This window comes from Varanus komodoensis, unplaced genomic scaffold (genome assembly GCF_004798865.1).
Source record: "Varanus komodoensis strain SLA01 unplaced genomic scaffold, ASM479886v1 scaffold9, whole genome shotgun sequence".
Taxonomy (NCBI): domain Eukaryota; kingdom Metazoa; phylum Chordata; class Lepidosauria; order Squamata; family Varanidae; genus Varanus; species Varanus komodoensis.
In genome coordinates this window covers 25404326-25429823 of record NW_025336598.1, presented here as the reverse complement: position 1 = coordinate 25429823, position 25498 = coordinate 25404326, and the positions used below count along the sequence as shown (strand labels likewise).

Here is a 25498-nt window from a genome sequence, read left to right as displayed (position 1 = left end):
GCTACATTCCAAAAGTGGCATTCCGAGATCTCATACATGGGTCAAGATACTAATGCAACCAACAACATGTGATATCTTTTTAAAGTTAAGCAATTCTCCCTCAGAAGGTATATTCTCTTCCACATGAGACTGTGAGTCACTTATGACACTAATGACTATTAATCCATCTGTGCTGTATTATGCTTGGCGTGTCTCCCATCCCTCATGAGAAATAGTCATTTCAGAGTTCATCTTTTGCTTAAAAAAATACATAAAAGAACTTTATGTATTACACAGTTGAATAGGAGCTATAGAATCCAAGAGTAATAATAATAGGAAGCTATGTGACAAAAGTCACATTTTTGCCTTTAGTTCTGGAGCTTGTCTTGTTTGTCATTGTTAATAATGTTGGAAGGTCTCACACAGTTAATTTTTAGGCTTAAAAGAGAGGCCTATTAAAATAAAGCTGACCTCAGGATAGTTGCAGAGAATAAATACATGCAAAATGCAATAATCCTAATGAAAATGTGTTACTGCTTTGTCTTGTTTTTCATCTAAAAGTGGCTAGTGTGTGAAGGATAGATGTGCTGACAGTACCTTTCTGTTCAGATGCTTGTCAGCATCCTCACTTCAGTCTGGGTTGGAGACTGTAGGGAGATCTTTTCCTCAGGTTCCCACAGTTGAAAGCTTAAGGCCTTCTGGTGCACACCTCTGTAACTTTATGCACCAGATGTGACTTACTATTCATAAAGATTTGGCTTTTGAGAGCGTTGCATCAGTGTTAGGCAAGCTGTGGAACAGCAGTCTTACACATTTGGAAACTGCCTCTTATTTGTTAAGTCCTTCAGCTCGCAAAAACTATGTGAACAGGGTGATGTCCAAAAACTGAGATGGGCTTGGAACAGGAAAAAGGATGACTCTAAGCCTAGTGGGAAATGTTGAACACTGCAGATGGCCGTATCTTACTGTTGTCCAGAAAGAGAACTTCAGCCTCCTGTCATGCTTTAACTCATTTCAGGCCACCATAGATCAGCATCTTTGTCTCAGTGGGATATTATGTAAGCTCCTCTTTGCTAAAATGCTAGAACCACAGTGGTTCTTTGTTTTAGGTCACTTGGCAAGTGCTGTTTTTGTTTCATGAGATCGCATGTGTGCATAACTTTTGTCAAACAGTACTTTGGGCCCCACTTGTGGATTTTTCTTTGGGTGTGTCCAAACTGCCATGAATGCATGTTCAACTCAGTACAGTAAAATCACCAGAAAGAGGCCCATCTAGATTAGTTCTTGAAAGGCAAGTATCTAAAAGCCAGATTTGCACATGTATATTCCCTCAATAGAAAGATAGAGCATTAGCATAAGTCTACGCAATAAATGAATCTATGTAACTGTTATAATTTTACTTCTTCCCCATCAGCCTCACTCTCCCTCCCAAATAAAATGGGGAAAATGAGACTAAGAGTATGAATTCAACAGGTGTTGGATTTCCCAAGATTGTTTAATCCTGGAGGATTTTAATATTTTTTTCGAGTCTACCTTGTACGTTGCTGAATTCACGACAACTATGGCATGAATTCACAACAACTATGGCAGCCATGGGCCTTTTCCAGTTGGTCTCTGTACCCACACATACTGCCAGACACATTCTTGATGTTATATTCAGCTAGTTTTGAAGGTGGAGGTTATTGCACCTCAGTCTTGGCTTGGACAGATCATTACCTGGTGAAGGTTAAGATCACAGTCCCTTCTTTGTGCCCCTATAGAGATGATTGACCTGCTGGAATGGTCTGCCCTCCAAGAATTATTAATCCAATAGGCTTCCAGTCAGCCCTAGGGAGTCCTTTGGGCAGTTCTGTCAGCGATCGTGTGGAGTCCCCAGTGGACTCAATTGGATTGGGAGTTAATTAGGACCTTAGACATGATTGCTCTTAAGCATCCTTTCCTTCTTTCTTCTTCCAAAGGACTCGCTGATATACAGAGCAACTCTGATTATGAAGCAGGAAGGATAGTGACTGGAGAGACAGAAATTTGGCTCATCTTTGAGAACCGTTGTTCCTATGGGGTTGTAATACAAGCAGCAAAGAAGATTTCTTCTCTTCTCGTATTGTGTGTGCAAATTCATGTCCAGCAAGGATGTTTAGGGTGGTATGTTTTTTCTCTCAAGACCCAGAGCCCCTAACCTACCTTTAACACCATCAGTTGCTCACTGTGATGCCTTTAATAACCAATTTGCAGATAAAATTCCTTGGCTAAGAGCTAAACTTGATGCAATCATGGAGGTGGAGATCAACACAGAGGTGTCCAGCAACTCCATGAATGGAATAATCCTGGATCAATTTTAATTTGCAAGTCCTGACTATGTTGATAGGCTGCCTGAACTAGTGAAAAAAAGCACCTGTCCTCTTAGCTGGTAGTCCAAGGGGGTTGAGGCACTGAGGGAGCTATTATACCTTATTGTCAATGTATCCTTCAGAGAAGGAAGGGTCTTGCCTGCCTGAAGAAGCCTATTGTATGGCCCCTCCTTATTTGTTTATTTAAAACATTTATATCCCATCCTTTGCCAAAAAAATAATAAATGTCTCAGGATGGCTCCTTAGGAAATTTAATTTCCAACCCTGGACTTTAAGAACTTTAGACCAGTCTGGACATATAATGTATTGGTCAGGTGATCAAGAGGGTGATGGTATCTCTATAGGTCCAGGATGTCCTGATGACATTGATTTTCTGGAACCATTTCAAATGGGTTTCAGAGAGGACAGGAAGTTCAGTCTGCTTTAGCTACTCTAGTGGATGACCCATGACTCAGAAATGATGGTGGGAGTTTGTCCCTGTTGGCTTTGATGGATCTCCCAGTAAATTCATTTAATATTAACAGTGTTGATTAGCCCATGTTCACTAACAAATATATCATGCAGGCTAATGTTAATCAAGATTTATTTTTTTTACTTTATAAAATGTGTTTGCCATCTTGGCAAAGTACTATATAAGCCAGTTAGCTATATTCAGTCTAGTGTCCAGGCAGCTCATTTCACAACTGTATGCAATGATGCATAACCAGCAAGCAGTATTTTCAGACTTCTGTGTCTAGCAAAGTGCAGATGACCATGCAAAATCATGTACGGTTACCAGATGTTTGGAGATAGGGGACTCTTTGACCCCATGTTAGGGTCAGGTGGTAGCTGATGAAATGCAGCAAAGTGAAAACAGCCACAAATATTTTTTTTACAAACAGATCACATACCTGACCCATCTCACAGGGAGTGATGATGAGGGTTCAAAAAAAGAGTAGATCAAAGTAGTAAAGTTATTGGTTGAAATTTTTAAGCTGTGGGAAAAGTGATAATGGAAAGAGACATAAAATTATGGATTTAAAGTAAGGAGTACTGCCACCTTCCAAATAAACTTGTACTAATACAATCCTAGGCTAGTTCCATTTCCTAGGATGACTACCACCTTATCAGAATATGGCTAAATGTGTGATCCTGGGCATTTATAGATTGATGCCATGGAGTTCCGCAGGGGTCCATCTTGTCCCCCATGCTATTTAACATCTACATGAAACCGCTGGGAGAGGTCATCAGGAGGTGCGGGCTGAGGAATCATCAGTACGCTGATGATACCCAGCTCTATCTCTTGTTTTCTACCAATCCGGGTGAGGCAGTGGCTGTACTGAACCGGTGCCTGGCTGAGGTAATGGGCTGGATGAGGGCCAATAAACTGAAGCTCAATCCAGACAAGACAGAGGTCTTGTTGGTAGGTGGATCAGGCTTCGGGGAAGGGGACCTTGACCTTGTCCTAAATAGGGTTGCACTCCCTCTTAGGGACAAGGTCCGCAGCTTAGGAGTGCTCCTTGACCCAGAGCTTTCACTTGAAGCTCAGGTAATAGTGGTGGCGAGGAGCGCTTTCCTTCAGCTTCGGCTGATCCTCCTACCTGGAGAACAACTGCCTGGCAACAGTGACACATGCATTGGTCACTTCCCGATTAGACTTCTGTAACGTGCTCTACGTGGGGCTGCCCTTGAAGGCAGTCTGGTGATAGTGATGACCTATAAAGCCCTTAACGGCTTGGATCCTGGTTACCTGAAGGAGTGCTTACGTCCATATATGCCTGCCCGCCCCTTGAGATCAGTGGGAGAGGCCCTTCTCCGGGAACTCTCCATGAAGGAAATTAGGAGGGTAGGTACCCAGAGGAGGGCTTTCTCTGCGGTGGCGCCCAATCTATGGAATGCGCTCCCCAGAGAGGTCCGCCTGACGCCGTCGTTATTTGTTTTTTGGCGCCAGGTGAAGACCTTTTTATTCAAATGTTATTTTAATTGTTAATATTATTTATTTATTTTATTCTTTGGCCAGGGCGACTTAATTTATATTGTTAATTTATATTGTTTTATTGGGTTCTATTTATTTATGGTTGTGAGCCACCCCGAGGCTTCGGCGAATGGGACGGCATAGAAGTCCCCTAAATAAATAAATAAATACTTCAATTGGTGCAAAATAGAGCTGCCAGGCTGCTGACACGGACTGGGTGTTGTTCTCATATAACCCCAGTCCTCCGTGAGCTCCACTGGCTCCCCATTGAAGTCTGGGCCCAATTCAAGGTGCTGGTTATCACCTACAAAGCCCTGAAAGGCTTAGGCCCTGGTTACCTAAAGGAGTGCCTGTGTCCATATATGCCCTCCTGCCCCCTGAGATATTAGGAGGGTGAGTACTCGGAGGAGGGCTTTCTCTACGGTGGCGCCCAACCTATGGAATGTGCTCCCCAGAGAGGTCCGCCTGGCACTGTCCTTATTTGTTTTTTGGTGCCAGGCCAAGACCTTTTTATTTAAACGTTATTTTAACGGTTAATGGTTTATTTGTTGATTTTAAATTGACCAGGCTGTGTCCACTATTTTATTTTATGTATTTTATTTATTTGATGATTTTTTTTTTTGTATTTTATGTGGGATTTTATGATTGTAAGCCGCCCCGAGGCTCATGCGATGGGGTGGCATATAAGTTGTTTAAATAAATAAATAAATGGCCTACAATTGTCCAGGTGTGCGTATGCCTGAAGCCCAGAGTATGTGGGAGGAAAAAAAGTCATTAGCCCATGTCAAAAGAAAAAGGCTTGTCTTCACCACCAACAACCTCCACTGATCCAGGGTTCGGACAACATGACAAGCCACAGTGGTTTTTCACTATGGTTGGTCTATTGTGTTGTCTGAACCCAGTTGTGGTATTTTATCATAGCAATTTTTGCCTTTAGAAACAATGGTTCCTCTATGGTTTCTCCATGCCACTATGGCTTGTTGTGTTTCTGATCATGGTTTCCACAGTCCTGAAATGCAACTACCACAGAGCCCCCTGGAAAAGACAACCTCTCTAGAAACCTCTTTAGCTATTTAGTCTCTAATATCCTTCTCTGCCTAATGTAGAGAAGTGCAAGCCAAAGAGGAAGAGACAGGCAGGCAACATAAACAGGTAGCAATGCACCTTTGGGTTGAATTTCAGGTGTGCTGGCTGATGGGATATATGCTAGTGCAGGAGATTGAATGGGGGGGGGCAGGGGTTTTCTGTGTTTGATTGTTGTGATTTTATTGTTGCAATATATTTGTTAATTTATATCATGTTTTATTATGTATGTTGTTGTTATTTTTTTTTTTATTTTGCAACCTACCCAGAGAGTGGGCCAGATAGAAATCTAATAGATGATGATGATGATGATGATGATGATGATGATGTAGAAACCACTTGATCATGGTGAAAAAAATGAACTGTGGTAACTATGCAGAGTTGCTTATTGTGTTGAGTGAACCCAGTCAATCTATAAGTAAATCTAGCTAGCTTGCTTTCTATGTATTACCATCCTTTATTCAAAGAAAGAAATTAAGTGTTGCATTTAAGAGCACAATTCTAGGCATGTTTGAGCAGGAAAAGAGGCCTAGAATTCCCAGCACTGGCTAGCTAGAGGATGCTGCAAGTTGTGGGACGTTCCTTCTGTTTAAGCATGCATAGGGTAGCACAAGAAAGCACAAATAAAGCTTCAAGGACTACATCCCATGTCCTGTCTCATAATAGCTGGCTAATTGTACCTATCTATATTTGACAGATGTATCAGGTCTCTGAACTGCAAGAACCTCAGAAGTAAAAATTGCAGATAATTCAAATTGGTCCGATATCAATCAACACAACCTCCTGTTCCCCTGCTCCTGGGAATCAAATGACGTTAGGCAGCCTATTGCATGCCACTGCCCATGGTGAAGTTTCCAGATCTGCTGATCTTCCCCATCAGAGTAGCTTAAGAATATAGTAAACAGTCTTATATGGGGCTGGACTTTTTCACTATCTACGCTAGCACTGTCTACTCTGAACTGACGGTAGCTCTCCAGAGTTTCAGGCCAATCCTTCCACTTGAACTTGCGACATTAGCGTTCACAATCTTTTCAGTCTTGAGGGCTGCACTGGGTTCTGTTGCAGTGACACATAGGCAGTCATGCATACAACTCACATGCACACACCCCTCTCATGCTCACCCAAGCGGCAACAGATGTTGGTCTGCAGCAACAGCATCAAAACTCTGAAGTTAAGTCCACCTTGATAGCAACACCTCCCCAAATGAGGAGAAATGTACTGGGAACAGGTGTCATGGTCTCTTCCATATCACTGGAACCTCAGTTCTGCAGCATCACAAAGAGAAGGCTGGATCTTCAACCTCTGCTTCCTGGGATGCTCTATGGCTTAGGCTCTTTCTAGATTTTTTTTTTTTTCATTTTTGCCACTTTCTGCTACATTTTTGTGGTGGCGGCAGCAGATGCTGATGGTTTGGGGGCTAACAGACAGGGCTTGGAGAGCCCACTCATCCTGCACCTCCTACTTAAACATATGTACCACTGTCCAAGCCTCAGACCTCAGACCACACATTCATTATCCTACCTGTGACCTGGGTGCCTTGAACGACTGCTAATGATAAGTGAAAACTCGCCTTATCTGGGATGTTTTGCCATTTCTAAGGGAAATACTTCCCAAGGGAAATATTTAAAGGAACGTCTTCATTTCATCTGTAAAGGCAAAACAATCTCACTCACTTAGAGTGTTTTTGGAGAGGTTGAGCCAATTATCTACTGTTCTCTGGGTCACATTAATACAATAATGTGGTCTATTATAAGTATCACGTGGCTTTTTCTGCAGGAACCACATATCAAAAAGAATAGATCAGTAGGTTACCAATTTCTTAGAAAGCTTTCTGGAAACTCACTGTGCCTATTGTTTACAGACTTGCTTTACTATTGGATAGTCAGTTACTAGTCCTATATTTCTCTTCTTTTGCTGCATACAAAATGCCACAAGTTGTTTTTATTTTTTGGTTAGACAATGTTATAACAACAGTGGTTGTTTGGTGGTCAGAACAGCAGCAAAATCTGCAGCTAGAAAGCTAATGGCTTTCTTGCTTTCCACTGGATAAGGGCCACATGCTTCAACTACAGAAGGCACCAGGTTCAGTTCCTAGCACCTCTAGTAGAGATGAAAGACCCTATCTGAAACCCTTGAAGCAACGGCCAGTCAGTGCCAACAATACAGAGCTACGTGGATTGATTTAGTAGCAGGAAGCTTCCTAAGTCCTTCTTTAGTGGCAGAATTTATTGTGGCTTCTGTTCTGTCAGCTAGAAGTATGCCAAACGCATGGTTGACCCATTAGCCAAGGAGTGGGTAAGCTGTGGCAGCCCTCCAGATATTTTGAACTATGACAACCATCAGCCCTAACCAGCATGGTCAAGTTCCATGGGATGTGGGAGTTGAACATATGAAGTGCCACAAGTCACCCACCCCAGTGCGAGACAGAGTGAGGCTGCTGTCCAGGCAGCCAACACTGTGGATGGGAGCAGGAGTCCTCCACCTGTTCTTCCTGAGTGCCCGGCCATTCTTTGTGTACATACAATGCTTGAGTGCTTCTTGGCCTATCCTTATCCCCTAAAGCAGGGGTCCTCAAACTTTTCCACCAGGGGGCCAGTTGAAAGCTACCGGTGCTGGGCACAGGTCGGAAAGGTGGTGCGGCGGTGCACGAGGGCCAGCACGGGGGTGGGGGAAGTGTGTGTGGGTGCGCGCGGCAAGGGGAGGCGAGGTGTGGGCGGGCCCGCACTGTGAGGCAGGCACACGAGGCAGCGGCTTGCTCGCTTGGAGATCATTTTCTCCAAGCGAGCAAACCGCTGCCTCCCTGCGTGTGGGGCGAGGTGGGCGGCAGTTGGCGCGTGTGTGGGTGCGCATGCGGTGCGGGTCCAGATGGGCATGATGGGCTGGATCCGGCCCCCGGGCTGTAGTTTGAGGACCCATGCCCTAAAGAGTCCTGCTGCCCTCAGAGGTGGTGGCAGATTCAGCTGCCTGTGTATTCAGCTTCTACATGGAAATGAGGCAAGGACAATTTCTTATGCTTCACTCAGGCAGCAAAATGACTTGCCATGGCCAAGGGTAGACTAAAAATCCACAACTTTCAGAGGCCATAATATCTGTCCCCAACTCCTACAAAGTTGAGTGAGTCCCCATGATTCCTTTTCAAACTCTGCCTCATCACCAAGTAAAGATGGATGGATTAAAGGGCTGTCCTTACAGTGTGCCCTCTTCTCATCAAAACTAAACAATTTATGCAGCTTATGACCTTGGTGAGCACATCAGGCCATGTTTGTCATGGTGACTATGAAATCCCAAGCCATTTCAGTAAATGCCGCTTTAGGGGTTCTCCAATACCCAGGTTTGAGACTGTTCCTGAGAAGTCAGGCAGGTATCTGTGTGGTCAGGGAATACACAATATAGTAATAGAATCCCAGTCTCTCCCTTGCAAGCAAGATGGAGATTTTGTGCATTGTGGGTACACCAGGCTCCTCACAAAATTTCCTTGAACTCTTGATGTGATACTGAATATCGGCCCAGAAGCAGCTGTACCAATATAGCTATACCAAGTTTCAATTTCTCTCTTTCTGTCAACCAATACTAAAATACTGTGTGTATGCTGAATCTCCACCTGATATCCCATGGGAGATCAGTTCAAGACTAATTCCAGACTTGAGTTAAGGTTGGTTACCAAATATTCTAATTCATTTGGGATGCAAGTTCACTGTCAAAGTGCTTTGGCCCAATAGAATTGAAGCAACCAGGCTGCATACAGGCTGTGATTAATAACTGCCACAGCTTTAATTTTTTGCCTCAGAAATATGTATAATGTGCATTTTGGAAAACCATAAAGAGTCAACAGAATCACTACTTTGTGTAGGTTCAACATCTTAATAAAACATCAGCAGTTCTTCCATATTAAAAGCAAGTCAACAATCTTACACCTGAAGAATGCTCTTCTCCTTTATTCTTGTTATTACAGTTGAAACAAACATGCAAACAAACAAACAAACAGGTTCCTGAGTGAATAACACTGTATTCATCTCCTCAGAAATGACCACAAGAACTCTGGTAGCATTTGTTATGTGAATAGTTAACATGTATTATTAATTGATGTTCTAATTAAAGCCATGCTGGCACTTTCCATTAGCTTACTCTCAAAGTTTTACGGAGCTGTCCGTCTGGTTTTAATCAAAACCAAATGGCAATCCAAGTTCCCAGGCTGGAGCAACACGGAGGAAATCTTTCAGAGGAGGCAGAAGAAAGCAGAAAAAGATAAACAGCAGATAGTTTCACCAAATCTGTATAGAATGGAGGATATAGATGCTGTGGGCTGCTCCAGAGATATGATTCAGGCACCCTGTCAGACAGGGAAAGAGTAGTTACAAGTGTTTTATGTCATCTGAATTCTAATATGATCAAGATGGAGTCTATCCTTATGCTTTTGCTGTCCTGGATCTGTGAGACTCTGGAGAATTCTCCATAGAGGTAATGTGCTATAAACATATAAACTGTAGCAGCCTTATATGCAGTAGCGTTGGTTTCTCTTACTTCTCATTGGTTCGAAAGCTCACTGGTAGAAATTTGTCTCTACGGTATATTTGCATAAGCTGTCTCTGTATTATCCACCCATCTTGCCTCTTTCTTTTCCCCTTCTTTTCCTGCCTCTGACTTGGGCTTGGTACCCTAGAGGGGGGAGGTTCTTGTAAACCTTTCCAGTGTATTAACTGGAGCTAATTTTCTTAGCTGTTGTTCCTTTGTTGCCCAAGAGTGTTTGAAAAAGAATCTGAAATGCTTTCACAGTTGTGTTTGTATTTGAGAGAGGAAACAAGATGATGCAATCTGTTTTAGTCTATGTCCGTGTTCATAAAAGGCCACAAGACAGAAAAACTGGGAAACTAAGGAAGGTGTCATAAATAGCCCAAATCAGGGTTTTCTCAAGTTTGCTGTTGTCAGGATTCTTCTCCCCATCTGAGTCTCATTCTTTCTCTCTTTCTCTCTCTTTCTCTTTCTCTCTCACACACACACTTCCACATGCCTACTACTCAACAGCAGGAAATACTTTCGAGCAATCTGGGCCTGGTTCTTTGAGGCCCCGTCTCACAAAACATCAGTCTGCATTAGTAGACAGAAGTAACTAGGGAAAGCTTGGTAGAATTCCACTTAGTTAAGGCTCCCTCCAGCTGCAGAACGTGTTTTGGTCAGAATCACACTTATAGAGCAAAAGTGCTGAGAATAGAGCAATGATCTCAGCAATGAAATCTGAACTTTATGCTAGTCGAGGCTGAGACGGATTCTGGGTGGGTGTTGTGGGTGTTTTTCCCCCTTGCCTCTCTTTTGTATACACAGCCAAAGTATTTAGAGACTCTTTCCATCTTCTTGCCATCTCTATGAGGTAACTCTGGAAGCTTTTCTTTTTCTCTTTTTACTTTTTGCTTTTGTTAATACTAAAGCTGATTTGAAATATACAGACATTTTCTGGAATCCTTTAAACAAAATGCCAGGACTCTGTAGGAAAGTTTTCTGCGCTGAGGATTTCTACTGTATAACTGGAATGAAAAAAGTCACAGTAAGTGGAATATTGCATGCCAGCGGTGTCTTTATATATGCATACATGCTAGAGCTAAGGAAAACGTTGCTATCTTTGATGTTCTTTTAAAATGCAAATGATACACTTAAGTATCTGCCTATACCCAATTTCAAATGCCACTTTTAAGGTCTTGAATTGTGTATTTTTCAATGGCTGTTCAAGCAACAAATGGTGAATAGATTTCGTCATTATTTTTCCTGTCAATAAGAAAGATAGGCACTGTGATTAAAAAGCCCTTTCTCCCATCAGATAATGCTCTCATTTACAATGGAATCATATATATCTATATCTAAATTTATATCTACATCTTCATCTATCTATCTATCTATCTATCTATCTATCTATCTATATCAAAGTCCCATTGATTTCAATGAAATGCATATCCAGGGTAGTATGTATAGTACTGCAGCTTTTTCTGTTTATGTCTGCAATATCTGCAAAGCTTTCATCAAAAAGCTTTTTGTGGCATAGGTGTGTTTGTAATAAAAATGTGAAGTTGAAGTAAATGGATGTATCAGTCAACAAGCATTGGCTGTCAGAAGTATCAGAGAGGAAGAGATAACCTAAAAGAAATTGTGTTTCATACTCCAGTCATTTTAAGGGATGTTGGACTCATAATAGAGCTAATCTTGCCTATAATACAGCATAGCGTTCTAATTCAAGATTCCATTTGATTCTTCCAAAATGCGAAACCCTGCCCAATAGCAACTCTACACAGAGCCACTACAAAACTGAAACTTTTGTATATCACCACTAGCCACACAGGAAATTTATGCAAGAATTCCATTTGGCAGTGGATAACAGGGTGGGTAAAATGTCAGTCAATTATCTAATGTTAGTTGGACTATTGAAAGACACTTCAGATTATAACATTAAGTTTAAAGGTAGATCAAAAAGTCAGTGATTCTGGGCAGAAGTACCATTCACATCCATTTTTTTTCTTTGTCAATGCAATCTGCGGGTCTTCAGAAAATAGGAGAAGCAATGTATGTTCTCCTCCATGCATCCTTCAACTGTGTACTGCTTACTGAAAAATGATTAGGGCACTACATAGACAATTTAAAATGTACGGGCTATGAACTTGTGCAGAGTTAGGTATGCTTAAAAGCAATGTATTTATTGACATGCTGAACTGTGGCCAAGATTTTTCTGTTAAATGTTAAGAACTGCACTTCTTGCCACTGTCACTTGAAAAAGATCAAACTTGTAGAAATAATCCTCTCATATTTCAAGCATCTGTGTGTGTGTTATGTGGCATAAAGTGGTCTTCAACATATGACGTCCCTATGAATGAAAGCCCTCTGAAATGCTCTATCTTTGACAGCTCCATCCAGCTCTTCCAAGTTCAAGACTGTGGCTTCCTTTATGGATACAAGCCATCTCATATTTGGTCTTCCCTTTTGTATTCTGCCTTCAGTTTTCTTTAGCATGATTGTCTTCTCCAGTGAGTCTTGCCTTCTCATGATGTGTCTGAAGTATGACAGCCTCAGCTTTGGCATTTTTGCTTCTAAGGAGAGTTCAGGCTTGATTGGATCTCGGACTCCCTTGTTCTTCTTTCCGTCAGTCCATTCACAAAGCTCTCCTCCAGCTCCATATTTTGAATGGATCAATTTTCTTCCTGTAACCATTCTTCACTGTCCAGCTTTCACCCATAGCTTGTGATTGGGAATGCAATAGTTTGGATGATCCTGACCATGGTGTCCAGTAAAATGCCCTTCCACTTAATCTTTTCTAGTTCCTGCCCTTTCTGCCCTTCTCAGTTTCAGTCTTCTTCAAATTTCTTGGCTGCAGTCTCCCTTTGAGCTGATGATTGAGCTAAGCTATGCAAAATCTTTCACAGTTTCAATTTCTTCATTATTAACAGTAAAGTTCTGAAATTCTTCTGTGGACTTGATTTTTGTTTTCTTAATATGCAGCTGCAGCCCTGCTTTTGTATTTCTTCTCTCACTTTTATCAGGAGTTGTTTCAAGTCATTGATGCTTTTGCCCAGTAGCATGCTATCATCTGCCTATCCTGATTTAGTGATGGTTTTCCATCAATGCTCACTCCTTCCTCTAATTCTAATTCTGCTTTCTTTGTGATATGTTGTGCATAAAGATCAAACTGATAGGGAATGCATCCTTGTCTGACCCTTTTGCCTATGGGAAACCATTCTGTTTCTCCGTATTCTGTCCAAACTGTAGCGTCCTGTCTGTGATATGGGTTATGCACCAGACAATCAAGTGCTGAGGCACACCCATTTCTTTCAGGACCATCCATAGCATCTTCTGGTCCATACAGCAAGGCTTTGCTATAGTCCATAAAGGATGATCCGTTTCTGAAATTCTTTTGTGTAGCCAACTTATATTAGCAATATGGTCTTCAGTGCTTCTTCATTTTCAGAATCCAGCTTGGATAAGCAACATTTCTTGCTGCATAGAGGGTAGTATTCTTTGTTGCAACACTTTGAGCATTATTTTGCTTGTGTGAGAGATCAGTGCAATGGTCCTATGGGTGCTGCACACTTTTGCATCTCCTTTCTTGGAGATTGGAATATAGAGAGAGAATATTTCCTGTCTGTAGGCCATTGTTTTGTCTTCAAATCTGTTGACATATTTTTGTTAGGTTTTGTTCTGAATCATTTCCACAGCTTGGAGTAATTCTATTGGTATCCTATCTACTCAAGGTGGTTTATTTTTTGCATGTACTTTCGAGCTGTTTTCACTTCACTTTCTAATACTGCAGGCTCTTCTTCAAAGGATTCCACTTTGAAGAAGTCTGTCATCCTTTCATATTGTCTGTACAGTCCCTCTGCATATTCTTTCCACCTTCTCTTTATTTTGTCCTGGTAAGAGAGTATTTTTCCTTCTTTGTCTTTCAGCATTCCAAGTCTAGGTAAGACGTTCCCTTTGATTTCTTGGATCTATTGGAGGAGGTCTCCTGTCTTCTCCCTTTTTTGCTCACTTCTATTTCTTTGCACTGGGCATTGTAATAGTCCTGTTTGTCTCTATGTGATAATCACTGAAAAGTAACATTCAGCATTCAGACCCTATTCTGTCATCTTTTGCTTCTCACCGGTCCTTTGCAACCTGTGTTTCTTCTGTCATCCACATTGGCTTTTTCTTTCTTGTTGCTACAGAAATGGTCTTTTTGCATTCTTCCCTATCTTAAGCTGAACCCTATCTGTTAATCCAACTTCATGGATACCAATAGAATATATTTCCATGGAAGTGTTTAAGAACAGCCTTACTGGGTCCAACCAATGTCTGATTAGCATTATGCCTTCCTCAATGGCCAATAAGATACTTCTAGCAGAGCAAGAGAGTGATCATCATCCCCAGTTGTATGTCTTCAGCATCAGGTATCATATATAGGAATGTTTCATTTTGCTGCCCGGATGACTATAATAACCTACAGAGGCAAGCTGATCTCTTATCTCTGCCAGAGTCTCTTTCCATGGTATTTTAATTCCAAACTGTGGGGTTGAAGCCTTTCAAATCTTCTGCAATGTACTGCCATAGCCTTCTTCACATATATGGGCCCAGACACACCCACAGATAGCACAGTCTGAGACATCTTATATCAGAAATTTCATGCATTATTATGCCGTTTATGAAGAATGCTGCTTTTTTGTCAGTCCAGACCCTACTTCCTATCAGCTTCATTGGGTGAATAGACGCTCATTACAAGAGAATCATAGCATTATAGGCATTGGAAAGGACCTGGCATATGATCTAGTCTAACCCTCTTGGTGATGTAAGAATCTCAAAATTTGCATATCTTCTCTCTATCAAGGGTATTTAGTGTTAAATGTTCAGTGTTAGGGAAGTAGTGAATAATGTGCAGCCCATGGGCCATGAACATTTCCTGCTAGGGCTCTCCCATTGCCCCCAAAATTGTACAGAAAACAACAAAATAATTTTAATGACAGCCAAAATGTCCTCACTGATACTTTTTAAACTTTTTTTTATGGCTGTGATAGGTTGGATCAAATAGGGCATACATTTACCTGTCCTTGGAGCTAAATTTGCCCCTTTTAGTTCTCTATAGCTGTTCCAAACACTTTGTTATCATTTTAAATCATCAATCAAGCAATTAATTAATGCTTCCAACAGGGAGGTTTTACATTTCTGTGGAAGGAGGAATCTGGGGGTGGGGGCAAAAATGACCCACAGCTGTTCACCCCTGTGCTAGGGAATAAATAGATCAGGCAGCATAGTTCCCCACCCTCCAAAATGCTACTCTTTTTAAAAACCCATCAGGAACTCCATTGCTTAGTTTTTGTATTCGCACTCTGCAGAGCATAATCATACTTCTATTCAGAAAGTTGCCAATAGGATACAACCATCACATTTAAAGGGGGTAGAATCAGGATCTGGCATCTACTCACCTGTAGCTCATCATGGGTTACTAAACCTCTAATTTCTCAGTACAGTAGTACTCTTTATTGCTTTCATTCTACTCCTCTCTGTCCAGTTGGTAGCTTGGGGCCAGTTCTTGCACCCTTTTAAGAATTAAATTTCCATTCAAGATAGGCCAGGCCTACACTAAGGCAAACACTGCCCACCAGTGATGAGTACTGGATTACTAGGGTGGGTCTGCAAATTGGGATTACTGGGACTGTATATTGTAGAGTGCGAGTTGCCAGGTATCTGACAAGAGACAAAGAAAGGCTGGTGAGCCATGTCTGCTTGTGGAGAAGAGGAGGGAAAAGACTTGGTATAAAAGCTCCGTATTTGTCATAATCTTACAATGGAGTGTAAGAAGACATGACTATTATCTGAATTATGTTCCTCAAGATGTGATGGTTACACCAAAGATCAGTGGGACAAAGAAACACATACAATGATTGAGTTCACTTAAATTGTTCTGCTTCTGCTGTTCTAATGTTGCCATTCTCTGATAGCAGAACCATTGGCCATGCTGACTAGGGATAATGAGTTGGGAAAGGCTGCTCCCTAGGTAGTTTGTACCCTGTCTGCTACTTGCTGTTGAGAAATGGTCCAGTTTCCAGGTATTACCTGATGAGTCTAATGAGCTTTTTTCTGTCAGGAATTCTGTGACTTCAGCCAGCAATGTGGAAGAAGCATTCAGACCCATCTAAAGTTTCCCTGCAGCACTCCTTTGCTTCCCATGGTTGATCGGTTCTGAGAAGGCACTATAATTGTTCTCTGGAATCTTAGAACTTCTTGGAACTTTATTTCCTTCAGCAGCTTGTGTCTCTCTGAGGTTTGCCTACTGGTGAGGCAGGAACATCAGGAGAGGAGAGATTCCCATAGAGAGAGAGAAATGGAGTAGAGAACAGGTCCCTGAGACCTGGTACTGTACCAGCAGGAGATCAAGAGCAAAGAAGGTCCTTTTTGGCAGTTCAGAACACAATGGAAATATGGACTGTTGAGAATCAGCTCTGGAACATGAAGCCCAAGTATTGTTAAAGCTGGATCAGCTTAATGTTTAATTGAATAACTGTGAAACTATAGATGCATTCCATGTACCACCCTCAATGTGCCTACAAACTTTACTTGTGTTACTTGCCCCATAAAATCACCAGTTGCTTTAACCTACATGCCATAGTGATTGTTGGAACCCACTGGTGTAACACAGAACTTCCTAACACTGAATTGCCTTCAGCCTCTTGTTAAGCAGGTATGCCACTAATTTCTAAATCCATTACAGCACTTCAGGCCCTCCTCAGGCAAGTTTTGCTCAAGGAGGCTGGGCTACACTCCAAAATTCCCAAATCCACAGTTACAAAATAAAAACACAACTTACCCTTAAACCAGCTACATTCTGTTCCCTAACTCAATTCACATGGTTCGGTGTTTTGCCTCCTAGTATGGAAACAGTGCCCTCAGGAGGAGGGCTTGGGTACAAATAACAGTGCTTCTTTATACAGTTGGCATCAGCCCTGACTTATTTTTCCAAAATTTGTGGAAGTCCCACTGAAATCAATACTTCAGTTAAACACTGTAGTTCCAATTATTTATTTATTTATTTGGAGTGCTTGTATGCCGCCCCATTTGCATAAGCCTCAGGGTGGCTTCCAACAAATAAATAACAATATACAAAAATATACAGATCTTGGAAACATCCTGGAGTTAGATAAAAGCAATAAATAATTTAACAATCAAATAAAATAACATTTAAATAAAAAGTTCTTGGCCTGGTGCCAAAAAGCAAATAATGACGGCACCAGGCAGACCTCTCTGGGGAGCGCATTCCACAGATGGGCACCACCGCAGAGAAGGCCCTCCTCCGGGTACTCACCCACCTAATTTCCTTCACGGAGGGTTCCCAGAGAAGGGCCTCTGTCACCGATCTTAGAGGGCAGGAGGGCAAGTATGGACGGAGGCACTTTTTCAGGTACCCAGGTCCCAAGCCATTTAGGGCTTTATAGGTAAGCACCAACACCTTGAATTGGGCCCGGACTTCAGTGGGGAACCAGTGAAGCTGACGAAGGACTGGGGTTATATAAGAACAACTCCCAGTCCCCGTCAGCAACCTGGCAGCCTTATTTTTGTTAATTAATTAACATTAAAAAAATTAATGTGCATAATTTATACATCTTCAGATAGAGGGTGCTTTCAAAACAGAGGATAGTCTCTTAGCAGTTTTTAAATAGAGGACTGTCCTCTGGAGAAGAAAAGTTATGGCCAGCCTAAAGGTTCATTTACTGGGAAACACATTGGTAACATTTAGAATAGACGGATTCCCTTGTGTTTGCCTTCGAGCTGCATGTAGGGGTTAAACTGATGAAGGTGAAATAGCTGTAGGATATTTTTCTCTCTGAAGTTCCAATGTATATTCCATATCAGTGTTAATGTTTGCTGAGTATCACAGTACAACAGAACGGACTGCACCTGTTGCGGGAAATTCATGCATGACCATGACCTTGTGGTTTTATGAGGTACAAACATCCTCGTGCCAAATCAATTGATCATGGCTAGGAATCGACCCCCACATTGCATGCTGAAGTCACTGGTGATCCGAGTTTCTCACCTCTTCCTCTTCCTGCAGTGATCAAGTGCCAATGTCAAGAAGGCCCACCAATGTTTTAAATGTTATTTAATCTCATTTGTTGTATAAATTGTTCCTTCTCAGTGATCAATTTATTCCTCCAGCCCTTAAAAGAAAAATAAGTAGTTCTAAAATGGATTTATGTTTTGTGGATAAGTACTCCTGTCCCTTGATGCTTGGTGCACCTTTCATTTGCAGAAGCTGGGGAAGCTTTAAATGTACAAAAATGTCCCCTGTCTCTGTCAGCAACAGACCCCTGTAGCAAGACTTCCTTCACCCCCAGAATGTTTGAACATTCCCAGCACCCCATGGTTGCATTCAGACACAGTAAACCATAATAGTATGCAAGCAACCTGAGGGACAAACAATGCCTTATGCAAGTAATGTAGCAAGTAGCCTTCTTACTTGAAAAACAGTATGCATGGCCCTGATTTGATTGTGCCCAGAGTGCACTGGGAGAGAAGAATTAAACATTTCCCTCCATCTCATCTTCTGCATCCTAAAATCTCCTTCCCCTCCTGGGCATGGAGGCTAAAGAGGGCAGTGGTGGTGGGCATTAAGTTGGCATTAAGGTAATATGTAGTTTAAGTCTCAGACTTTGTGAAGGGCAGACTGGAGGTATCTGCCCCTAATGATGACCCTGCCTGCATCAGTTACACATTGCTCGAGTAATTGTAATGTGGCATGTGTGGAGCTGCCCTGAAACGCCAGTTAATGCAGAGTGCTGCTGACAAGGTCCAAGTTTTGGGATCAGGTGATCCCTTTATAGTAGCAGGGGCAAGATCATTCCTAGGTGCCAGCCAAGGTGCTGATTGTGTCACCTTTAAAGCAAAACAGTTTTGGCCCATGGACTATCTCCACCTATGTGCCTCTACCCATCTTTTCAGAAGGTCTAACCTTATATGTGCCCTTGCCTTCTGAAGTAGGTGTGAAAGCCCCAAGAGTTGAGATCTTTTTCCTCATCATCTGTATGCTTCCAGCATTTGTGGGTTTTTATTTTTAAACAAGATAACTTCTTAATAATTAGACTTGTTTCTTCACACATAGAAACAGAAGCAGAGCGAGTCAGCCTCCCAGAGTCAGAAGAGGCCTCCCTCTTTTTAAGCTGATTTTCACCTCAAATTGTGTTGTTATTTGTCCAGTAGTTTAGTTGATAAGATCATTTTCAATTTTATTTTTGTGTTCAGGTTTATATTTGTTAGCTGTTTGCTAACAAAGGAGAAACCAAGATAAACATTTTAGAAGTAAGTGTACTTTCATTTTATCCAACTTGGGGCAAACTGAACTGAGCAAACATTTTCTGAGCTAGCCATGGTTCCTAATCCTAGATTATTTGGATAAACCTTAGTTAAAACTAACTTAATATCCATTCTGGACATAACAACAAAATGTGCTGAGCTGATACTGGAAGTGGGTGCTTCCAATTTCTTCTTTACAGCCAATAGCCATGCTGTCTGCAGATGTTTAGATTTAGTCTGATATATCCGTGGTTTTCCAGGTTGGGAAAGGCTAGTTCAGCTATAGTTTAATATTACAACATAACCATGTCAGTGGCCATTGCAATGGTGTTTTAAACATCTACTGCTACTCTTACTAAAATAAAATTAAAATATTATAGCCTAGAATAGAATTATTCTAACCTAGCTAAAGTATTTAAAAGGCTAACTTCATCTAAATAATATTTTCCACAAGCTGTTTCCTCCTTCAGTGGCATTCAAGTTTACAAATTTCCCAAGAGTCAGCATTTCTTCACCTGCATGAAAATAGGACATTCCGACCTTCCTTACTGGAAATGTTAACATAAGCTTCATCTCCACTAAGCAGCTGAGTAAATTTTGGCAACCTGCTGCTTCAGACTGGCTTTTAAAAGGTTTAGTTGCTAGCCTAAATGCTGTGAATACATTTTCACCCTGTTTGCAGAACACGCAACAGAGATATTTGAGAGCCAAATGTCACTACTTTTCCTGTAATGATGTGTTGCACAGTTTTCTCACCTAGAGGATTGGTGGAACCATTTTTAACACAAAGTCAACACAGGTACTCAGTGATGACAACTGTTGTCAGCAATGATTTAGTTCTTCAGTGCATCACAAGACCCCATTGTACAGATTTAGGAACTATATAGTGTGATGCACTTAAATTGATTTCAGCAAGTAGGCACCTGTGGATGCAAGGATTAGTATTCCTTTTAGAACAAACTGAGCAGTTATTCTAGGAACACACAAAGTGGTGCTTTCATTCCTCAATGTACCCCACTTTTTGGTACCCACTCAGATGCCCTGCCACTCCCACTTTTTAAAATTAACTCTTCTTATCTGGAGCCGATAGTGCTGTGTAACTGGTTTCTACTAGTGTTGATTGCTGTGGCTCCTCAAGCTCTACCACTGCCTTAAACTTGGTCTTTTCAGCAGGGCACTTGTCTTTTGTGTGAGCCACTTGATGGTAGTATGAAGGACAGTTTCACAAATGGCCAAATGTGCCCCCCAAAATTGCCTATTCCAAAGTCATTCCTTGTTGAATAAGTTGACTTGTGCTGGCCCTTTCTATACATAAAGCATCTGCTGTGGACCTAATTGTTTCTGGTGCACTAATGGTTATAGATACAAACTAAAGAGCATGGACCTTCTTTCAACTGACTCTTACACTGGAAGCCATGTAAATTATGTATGTATTATCAACGTGTGATAGTTTTTTATGTTTCTGTATTGAACTGCACAGAGTACAATGGCAGGTAATGGAAACATCCTATGAGTTGTTTAAAGTCATACTATTCCAGTCCTCTGCTTTTTCCCACTGTATAACCATGCCCCAAAATGGCACCGTACAGCAGGGGTAGAAAGAAGGTGGTGGAGAATCTATTGGTGGATCTTTGAGTAATTTGCTGTAGGTCGACAAGCTTTTTTGACTTCCAGTTGTCCAAGAATAACAGTTGATAAGCTCCCCCTATTTCCCAATTAGGTCGCTGAAGAAAAACACAGGTGGAGGAGACAAGGAATTACTTGAGTGTAAAAAAAGCACCTGTGAGCTTAGTTCTGGAACCGATCACACATTCCTAGGCCAAACATGTGCTCAGAGGCACTCTGTTCCTTAATGATTAGTACATGTCCACTTGGGACACTATTTTGCATCTAAAACAATGTAAAGAGTGGGTCAGTCTCTCGCACGCTGCAGGCTGTTCCTTGGGAGTTCTCATCACTGGATCCTGAACAGGAGGAGGAGCAGAGGGATGGGGGATGAAGCTCCTTCAACTGTACCTAGTGAAGTTTCTTGAGCCAAGCATGAGAATCAGCCTGTTTTGGAAGAGCAGAAAAGGTTTTTGGGAGGGGTGGATGAGCAGTTACGAGACCCAATCCTTGACCCAGTGGGGAAGTATCAGGAGAAACAAGCTGCTCAGCTGGGCCATTCGCCGTTCATACCATCATGTTCTCAGGCAGCGAAAGCCACCAGTAGGTAAGCCAGCAGCTTTACTGAAAGAGAAGGACCAAGGGTGGGCTTTCCAGTTTGGATTCAGCTCTTTACATGAGCAGAGGCTTCTCTTTTCAGCTTTGAGAGAAGGCTATTTAGTGTCATAAAGTTCAGTTGAGAGTGCGGAGTCTCAATAAAATACTTTCATTTTTAAAGGATTGTTTAGAGTTTTTGGAAAGGAGAGAAGGGACCAGGTCACCACACACCTAAATCGAAAACGAAAAACATTGATTCTAGAAGCCAGAAGTCTTCCTTTTCCAGCTGTGCAGCTATGATGCTTCATAGAAAGGATTTCAGCATGCTCACCCTCTCATGGGAGAAATCGTCTGTGCATCCAGCAGGCTTCCTTGGGACCACAATGCAGTTCCTTCTGTAAATGAACTCAGCTCTTTTTCAAACCATTTCTTTCACTTTAAACAGCTGCGAATATAAGGAGAACACTGTTCTCTTCACCAAGTTCCACTCATTTCAGAAGGAAGAGCCAAAGAAAACCTATCCATAGAAGGTGTTGCTCCATATATGCAACCAGAATTTATTGATAAACAGCTCAATTTTTCCCATTCCCAAGAAATATTCACTAGGGAACCTAGGCAAGTTTGACAGAAGGCTCTGGATTTATATGGAGCTAAGTGTTAAGTGGATTGGGAAGGAGTTGGAACTGAATTACATGTCCAGAGATATTATATGGTACAGCTCTTCCTGGGCAATAAATAAATAGAGAAATAAATCCATCCATGTACATACGGCAGAAGATGAGGGCAGCACACTTCTTCCTACTTTACTAGATTTCTAGCAGTATATATTTCATTCCATGTTTTACATTGAAGCATGTGTATTTTTTAACATGGAGTTCTACATTTGTAATCTAGAACCATATCATGTGATACTTATGAATGTGTGAATTGGCTCTTTTCTAATGGAAGAGGTGTATCCATACTGAATGTTTCCCACCACTCATATCTATTTATTCTTTTATACGTATATAAACTTGGATTCATACTTAGTCATACTAAGAGTAGCCCCATTGATTTCAGTGGGACTTAGATCCAATAAGATTGGATCTGGTGGGACTCTAGTCTGTATCCAACCAATGCAGTTCAATCCTGTACATGTCTCAGAAGTAATTGTGTACAGGACTAGTGTACTCTCATGCATGTTTAAACAGAAAATAACCCTGGATAATGCTGATAGCTTACAACTTTTCTTTTGTCTAAACATGCAGAGGATTGCATTACTCTTAATTGCCTAATTTTATCATGTAGGTCCTTAATATGTTGCCCATTAACCACTTGCCAATAAGGCTTTCAGTTTTGAAAGGATTTTTTAATGGTTGGAAAGCATAATCACATAAAACACTAACAAATCAGTACTGCTTTTTAAGACATAAGCATTTCAGGAATCCCATATATTTCCAGGACAGATAGAAAAATATAATGGGAATAGTCCAAAATACTTTGAGGTATATAAAGAGCACTGTATGATGACTTCCAAGGAATAATGGACTAAATTCTCAGAAAGAGGTGTTATGAAGTCACATTGCAAGAACTGCAAAGGAGGAAACTCAGTCTCAAAAGATTTGCCATTCCATGGTCGAATTGTTCTCTTGTCTTTTTAAATGCAGTCTCACGCAACTGACTTTTTGGAAAGCAGTTTCAGTTTATATATATACACAGAAAAGAAGCTAAAAATAAGATAGAATATTATTTGAAGTGTTGGCAACTATTTTGGTAGATGTTTAACATTATGCAGAGATTTAAAATTGTTTATCTGTGACTATTTATATCAAATATTTCCCAATGTTCTATCTCACCAAGAAAACACAATCTGTGATAGTCAGAGGTAGGTTTGGCTCCACAACTCCAGAGCTGTGTCCGTGGGGCCATACAGGAAAAACTGTAGTTCAGTAGTACAGGATATGCTTTGCATGCAGGAAGTCCTGGATTCACTCCATGCCATCTCCTGGTAGGGTTGGGAAGGAATCCTGCCTAGAAAGCAACTGCTAGCCAGTGTTGATAATACTGGGCTAGATGAACTAATGATCTAACTCAGCAGAAGGCCAAAACGACCACATGACTTTATTCCATTTAAACAAATAGTAGTCCTTTACTGTTGGGACAGGGGAAGAAATGATGAACATGAAGACAGTCTTGAATTGAGACCAAACTAAACTAATGCTGACACTGGTTGACCTGAGAAAGATCCTCCAGGAGATGTGCATAATGTGCAGTGATGCAGTGGTTATGTTTGAAATGCAGGTGCTCATCTTGACACTGTCAAGACCCATGTCTCCAAAGAAAGTCCTTACTACAGGTCTTCATCCACCCTTCTTCCTTGTACTCTCTTCCTCTGTCCCTCTCTTTATGGATATTATATGTAGATTATTCGCCGTCACTGGGTCTTAATTACCCATTCAAAACCAAGATACCACCAAACACATTGCATTACAACAAGGATTTTTGTTCTCGTTGTGTGCTATTAAGTCATCCCCAGCTTATGGCAATCCTACGAAGGAATGCCCTGTAAAATATCCTGTTCTTAACAGCTTGCTCAACTCTTGTGATGTCAAGGCCCTGGCTTCCTTTGCGGAATCAATCCCTCTCATACTTGGTCTTTCTCTTCTTCCTCCACCTTTAACATTCCCTAGCATTATTGTCTTCTCCAGTCAATCTTTTCTTCTTGTAACACACCTAAAGAACAACAGTTTCAGCTTCATCATGTTTCCTTTGAAGGAAAGTTCTGTTTTGATTTGATTTAGGACCCACTTGTTCATCTTTCTATTAGTCCAGGGTATTTTTGCAAAGCTTTCCTCCAGTACCATGTTTCAAACATGTCCGTTTTCTTCCTGTCAGCTTCACCATTTCTTCTTCACCATTGAGCTTTCACATCCATACATTATGATCAGAAAGACAGTAGTGTTGATGAACTTGACCTTCCAGCTAAGCTCAGGGAGAACAGGGAAGGCAGAGGAAGATGTAAATGAGACCAGAAATACCTCTAATCAAAAGGTCCTGGCACATTAACCCAGTGGGTCCTGGCCCCACTGATAACATGTCTCCGTATATGGAACCATCCAGGGATCCAAGTACCCAAGTAATATGCAGGATCTGATTCCATCCACAAGTGTATGTATGCACTCCAAACACACATAGTATAACTTTTGTTGCATATCTGGGAACTGCTCACTCTTTCTTTCCTTCTTATTAAGATTCCAAAACTTTATCCTGACAAGGCTTCTTATAGTTTTTAACTATGTCCTTGAGTGTTGAGCTGTTGAACTAAGAGGCTTCTGGAAAGTAAAGTGCTTAATGTGAGAACAGTTTAAAACATGTGTGTGGAAAGAAACGTCATCCTCAAGAACAGTTTGGGTCTACACAGGAAACTCCCAATGATATAATTGAAATTCCAGAACAATGTCACAGTGTTGATGGGGACGTCTGGCAGAGCCCAGAAAGCTCTCCCCTCTATGCTCCCTAAAAATGTTTTAGGAAAAGCCTTGGAATATCTTAGGACAGCCTCCTCCTCCTCCTCCCCCCACCTTGCTCCTTCCTTCCCCTCTCTTCCTTTTCTTTGCTATTTTCCCCTTGCTCCCAGGCTTCCAGCTTCTAGCCTTGCTTTTTCTCTTCCTCTCCACCACCATCTCTTTAGCTGATCTTTGGCTAGCCAGATCCTACCATAGCCATTCTTTGTCCAGGCACATCTACCATGGGGACCATTTTGTGCTCTCACCCAAAGCATTTTCTCAAACTTCCAAATGGGTCCAAAATACCCTGGGGACCCTGACATAGACCATGGTTTTCACAAAATCAAGCATCTTTATCATACGTGTACAGAATGTGCAGGGAACAATGCACATGTTGTTGGACTGTAACTGCCATCAGCTCTAGCCAACATAGCCAGTGGTGGGGGATGATGAGCATTCCAATCCAAAGACATCCCAAAAGCTATACTTCCTCATCCCTGCTTTACTTCATCATGTTGGGAATCTTCACTGGGAGTAGTTGGGAATCTTCATCATGATTCTTTACTGGGAGCACTACAGGACTGGTGAATAATTAAGCCTTCCATAGTTTCCCCTCTTAATTTTTCGCAAACTTTATACATTCCTTTTACCTA

At 41.5% G+C, this 25498-nt stretch overlaps 1 protein-coding gene across 4 annotated transcripts in view; it reads left to right on the top strand.

Annotated features, from left to right (window-relative positions):
* DLC1 (DLC1 Rho GTPase activating protein) overlaps nucleotides 1-25498 on the top strand; it is a 313895-nt gene that overhangs the window by 24137 nt on the left and 264260 nt on the right. The window contains exon 1 of one of the 4 annotated variants that reach the window (XM_044418409.1): nucleotides 9708-9822. The exons of 1 other annotated variant lie outside the window; for it this stretch is intronic. Coding sequence is in view for 1 of the 3 variants with exons in the window: in XM_044418405.1 (XP_044274340.1) it covers nucleotides 10725-10729 (5 nt within the window). In the remaining 2 variants the exon portion in view is untranslated. Of the gene's footprint in view, nucleotides 1-9707; nucleotides 9823-10443; nucleotides 10904-25498 lie in introns of those variants that run through there. 2 more of the 4 variants (XM_044418405.1, XM_044418407.1) reach the window with 2 other exon arrangements.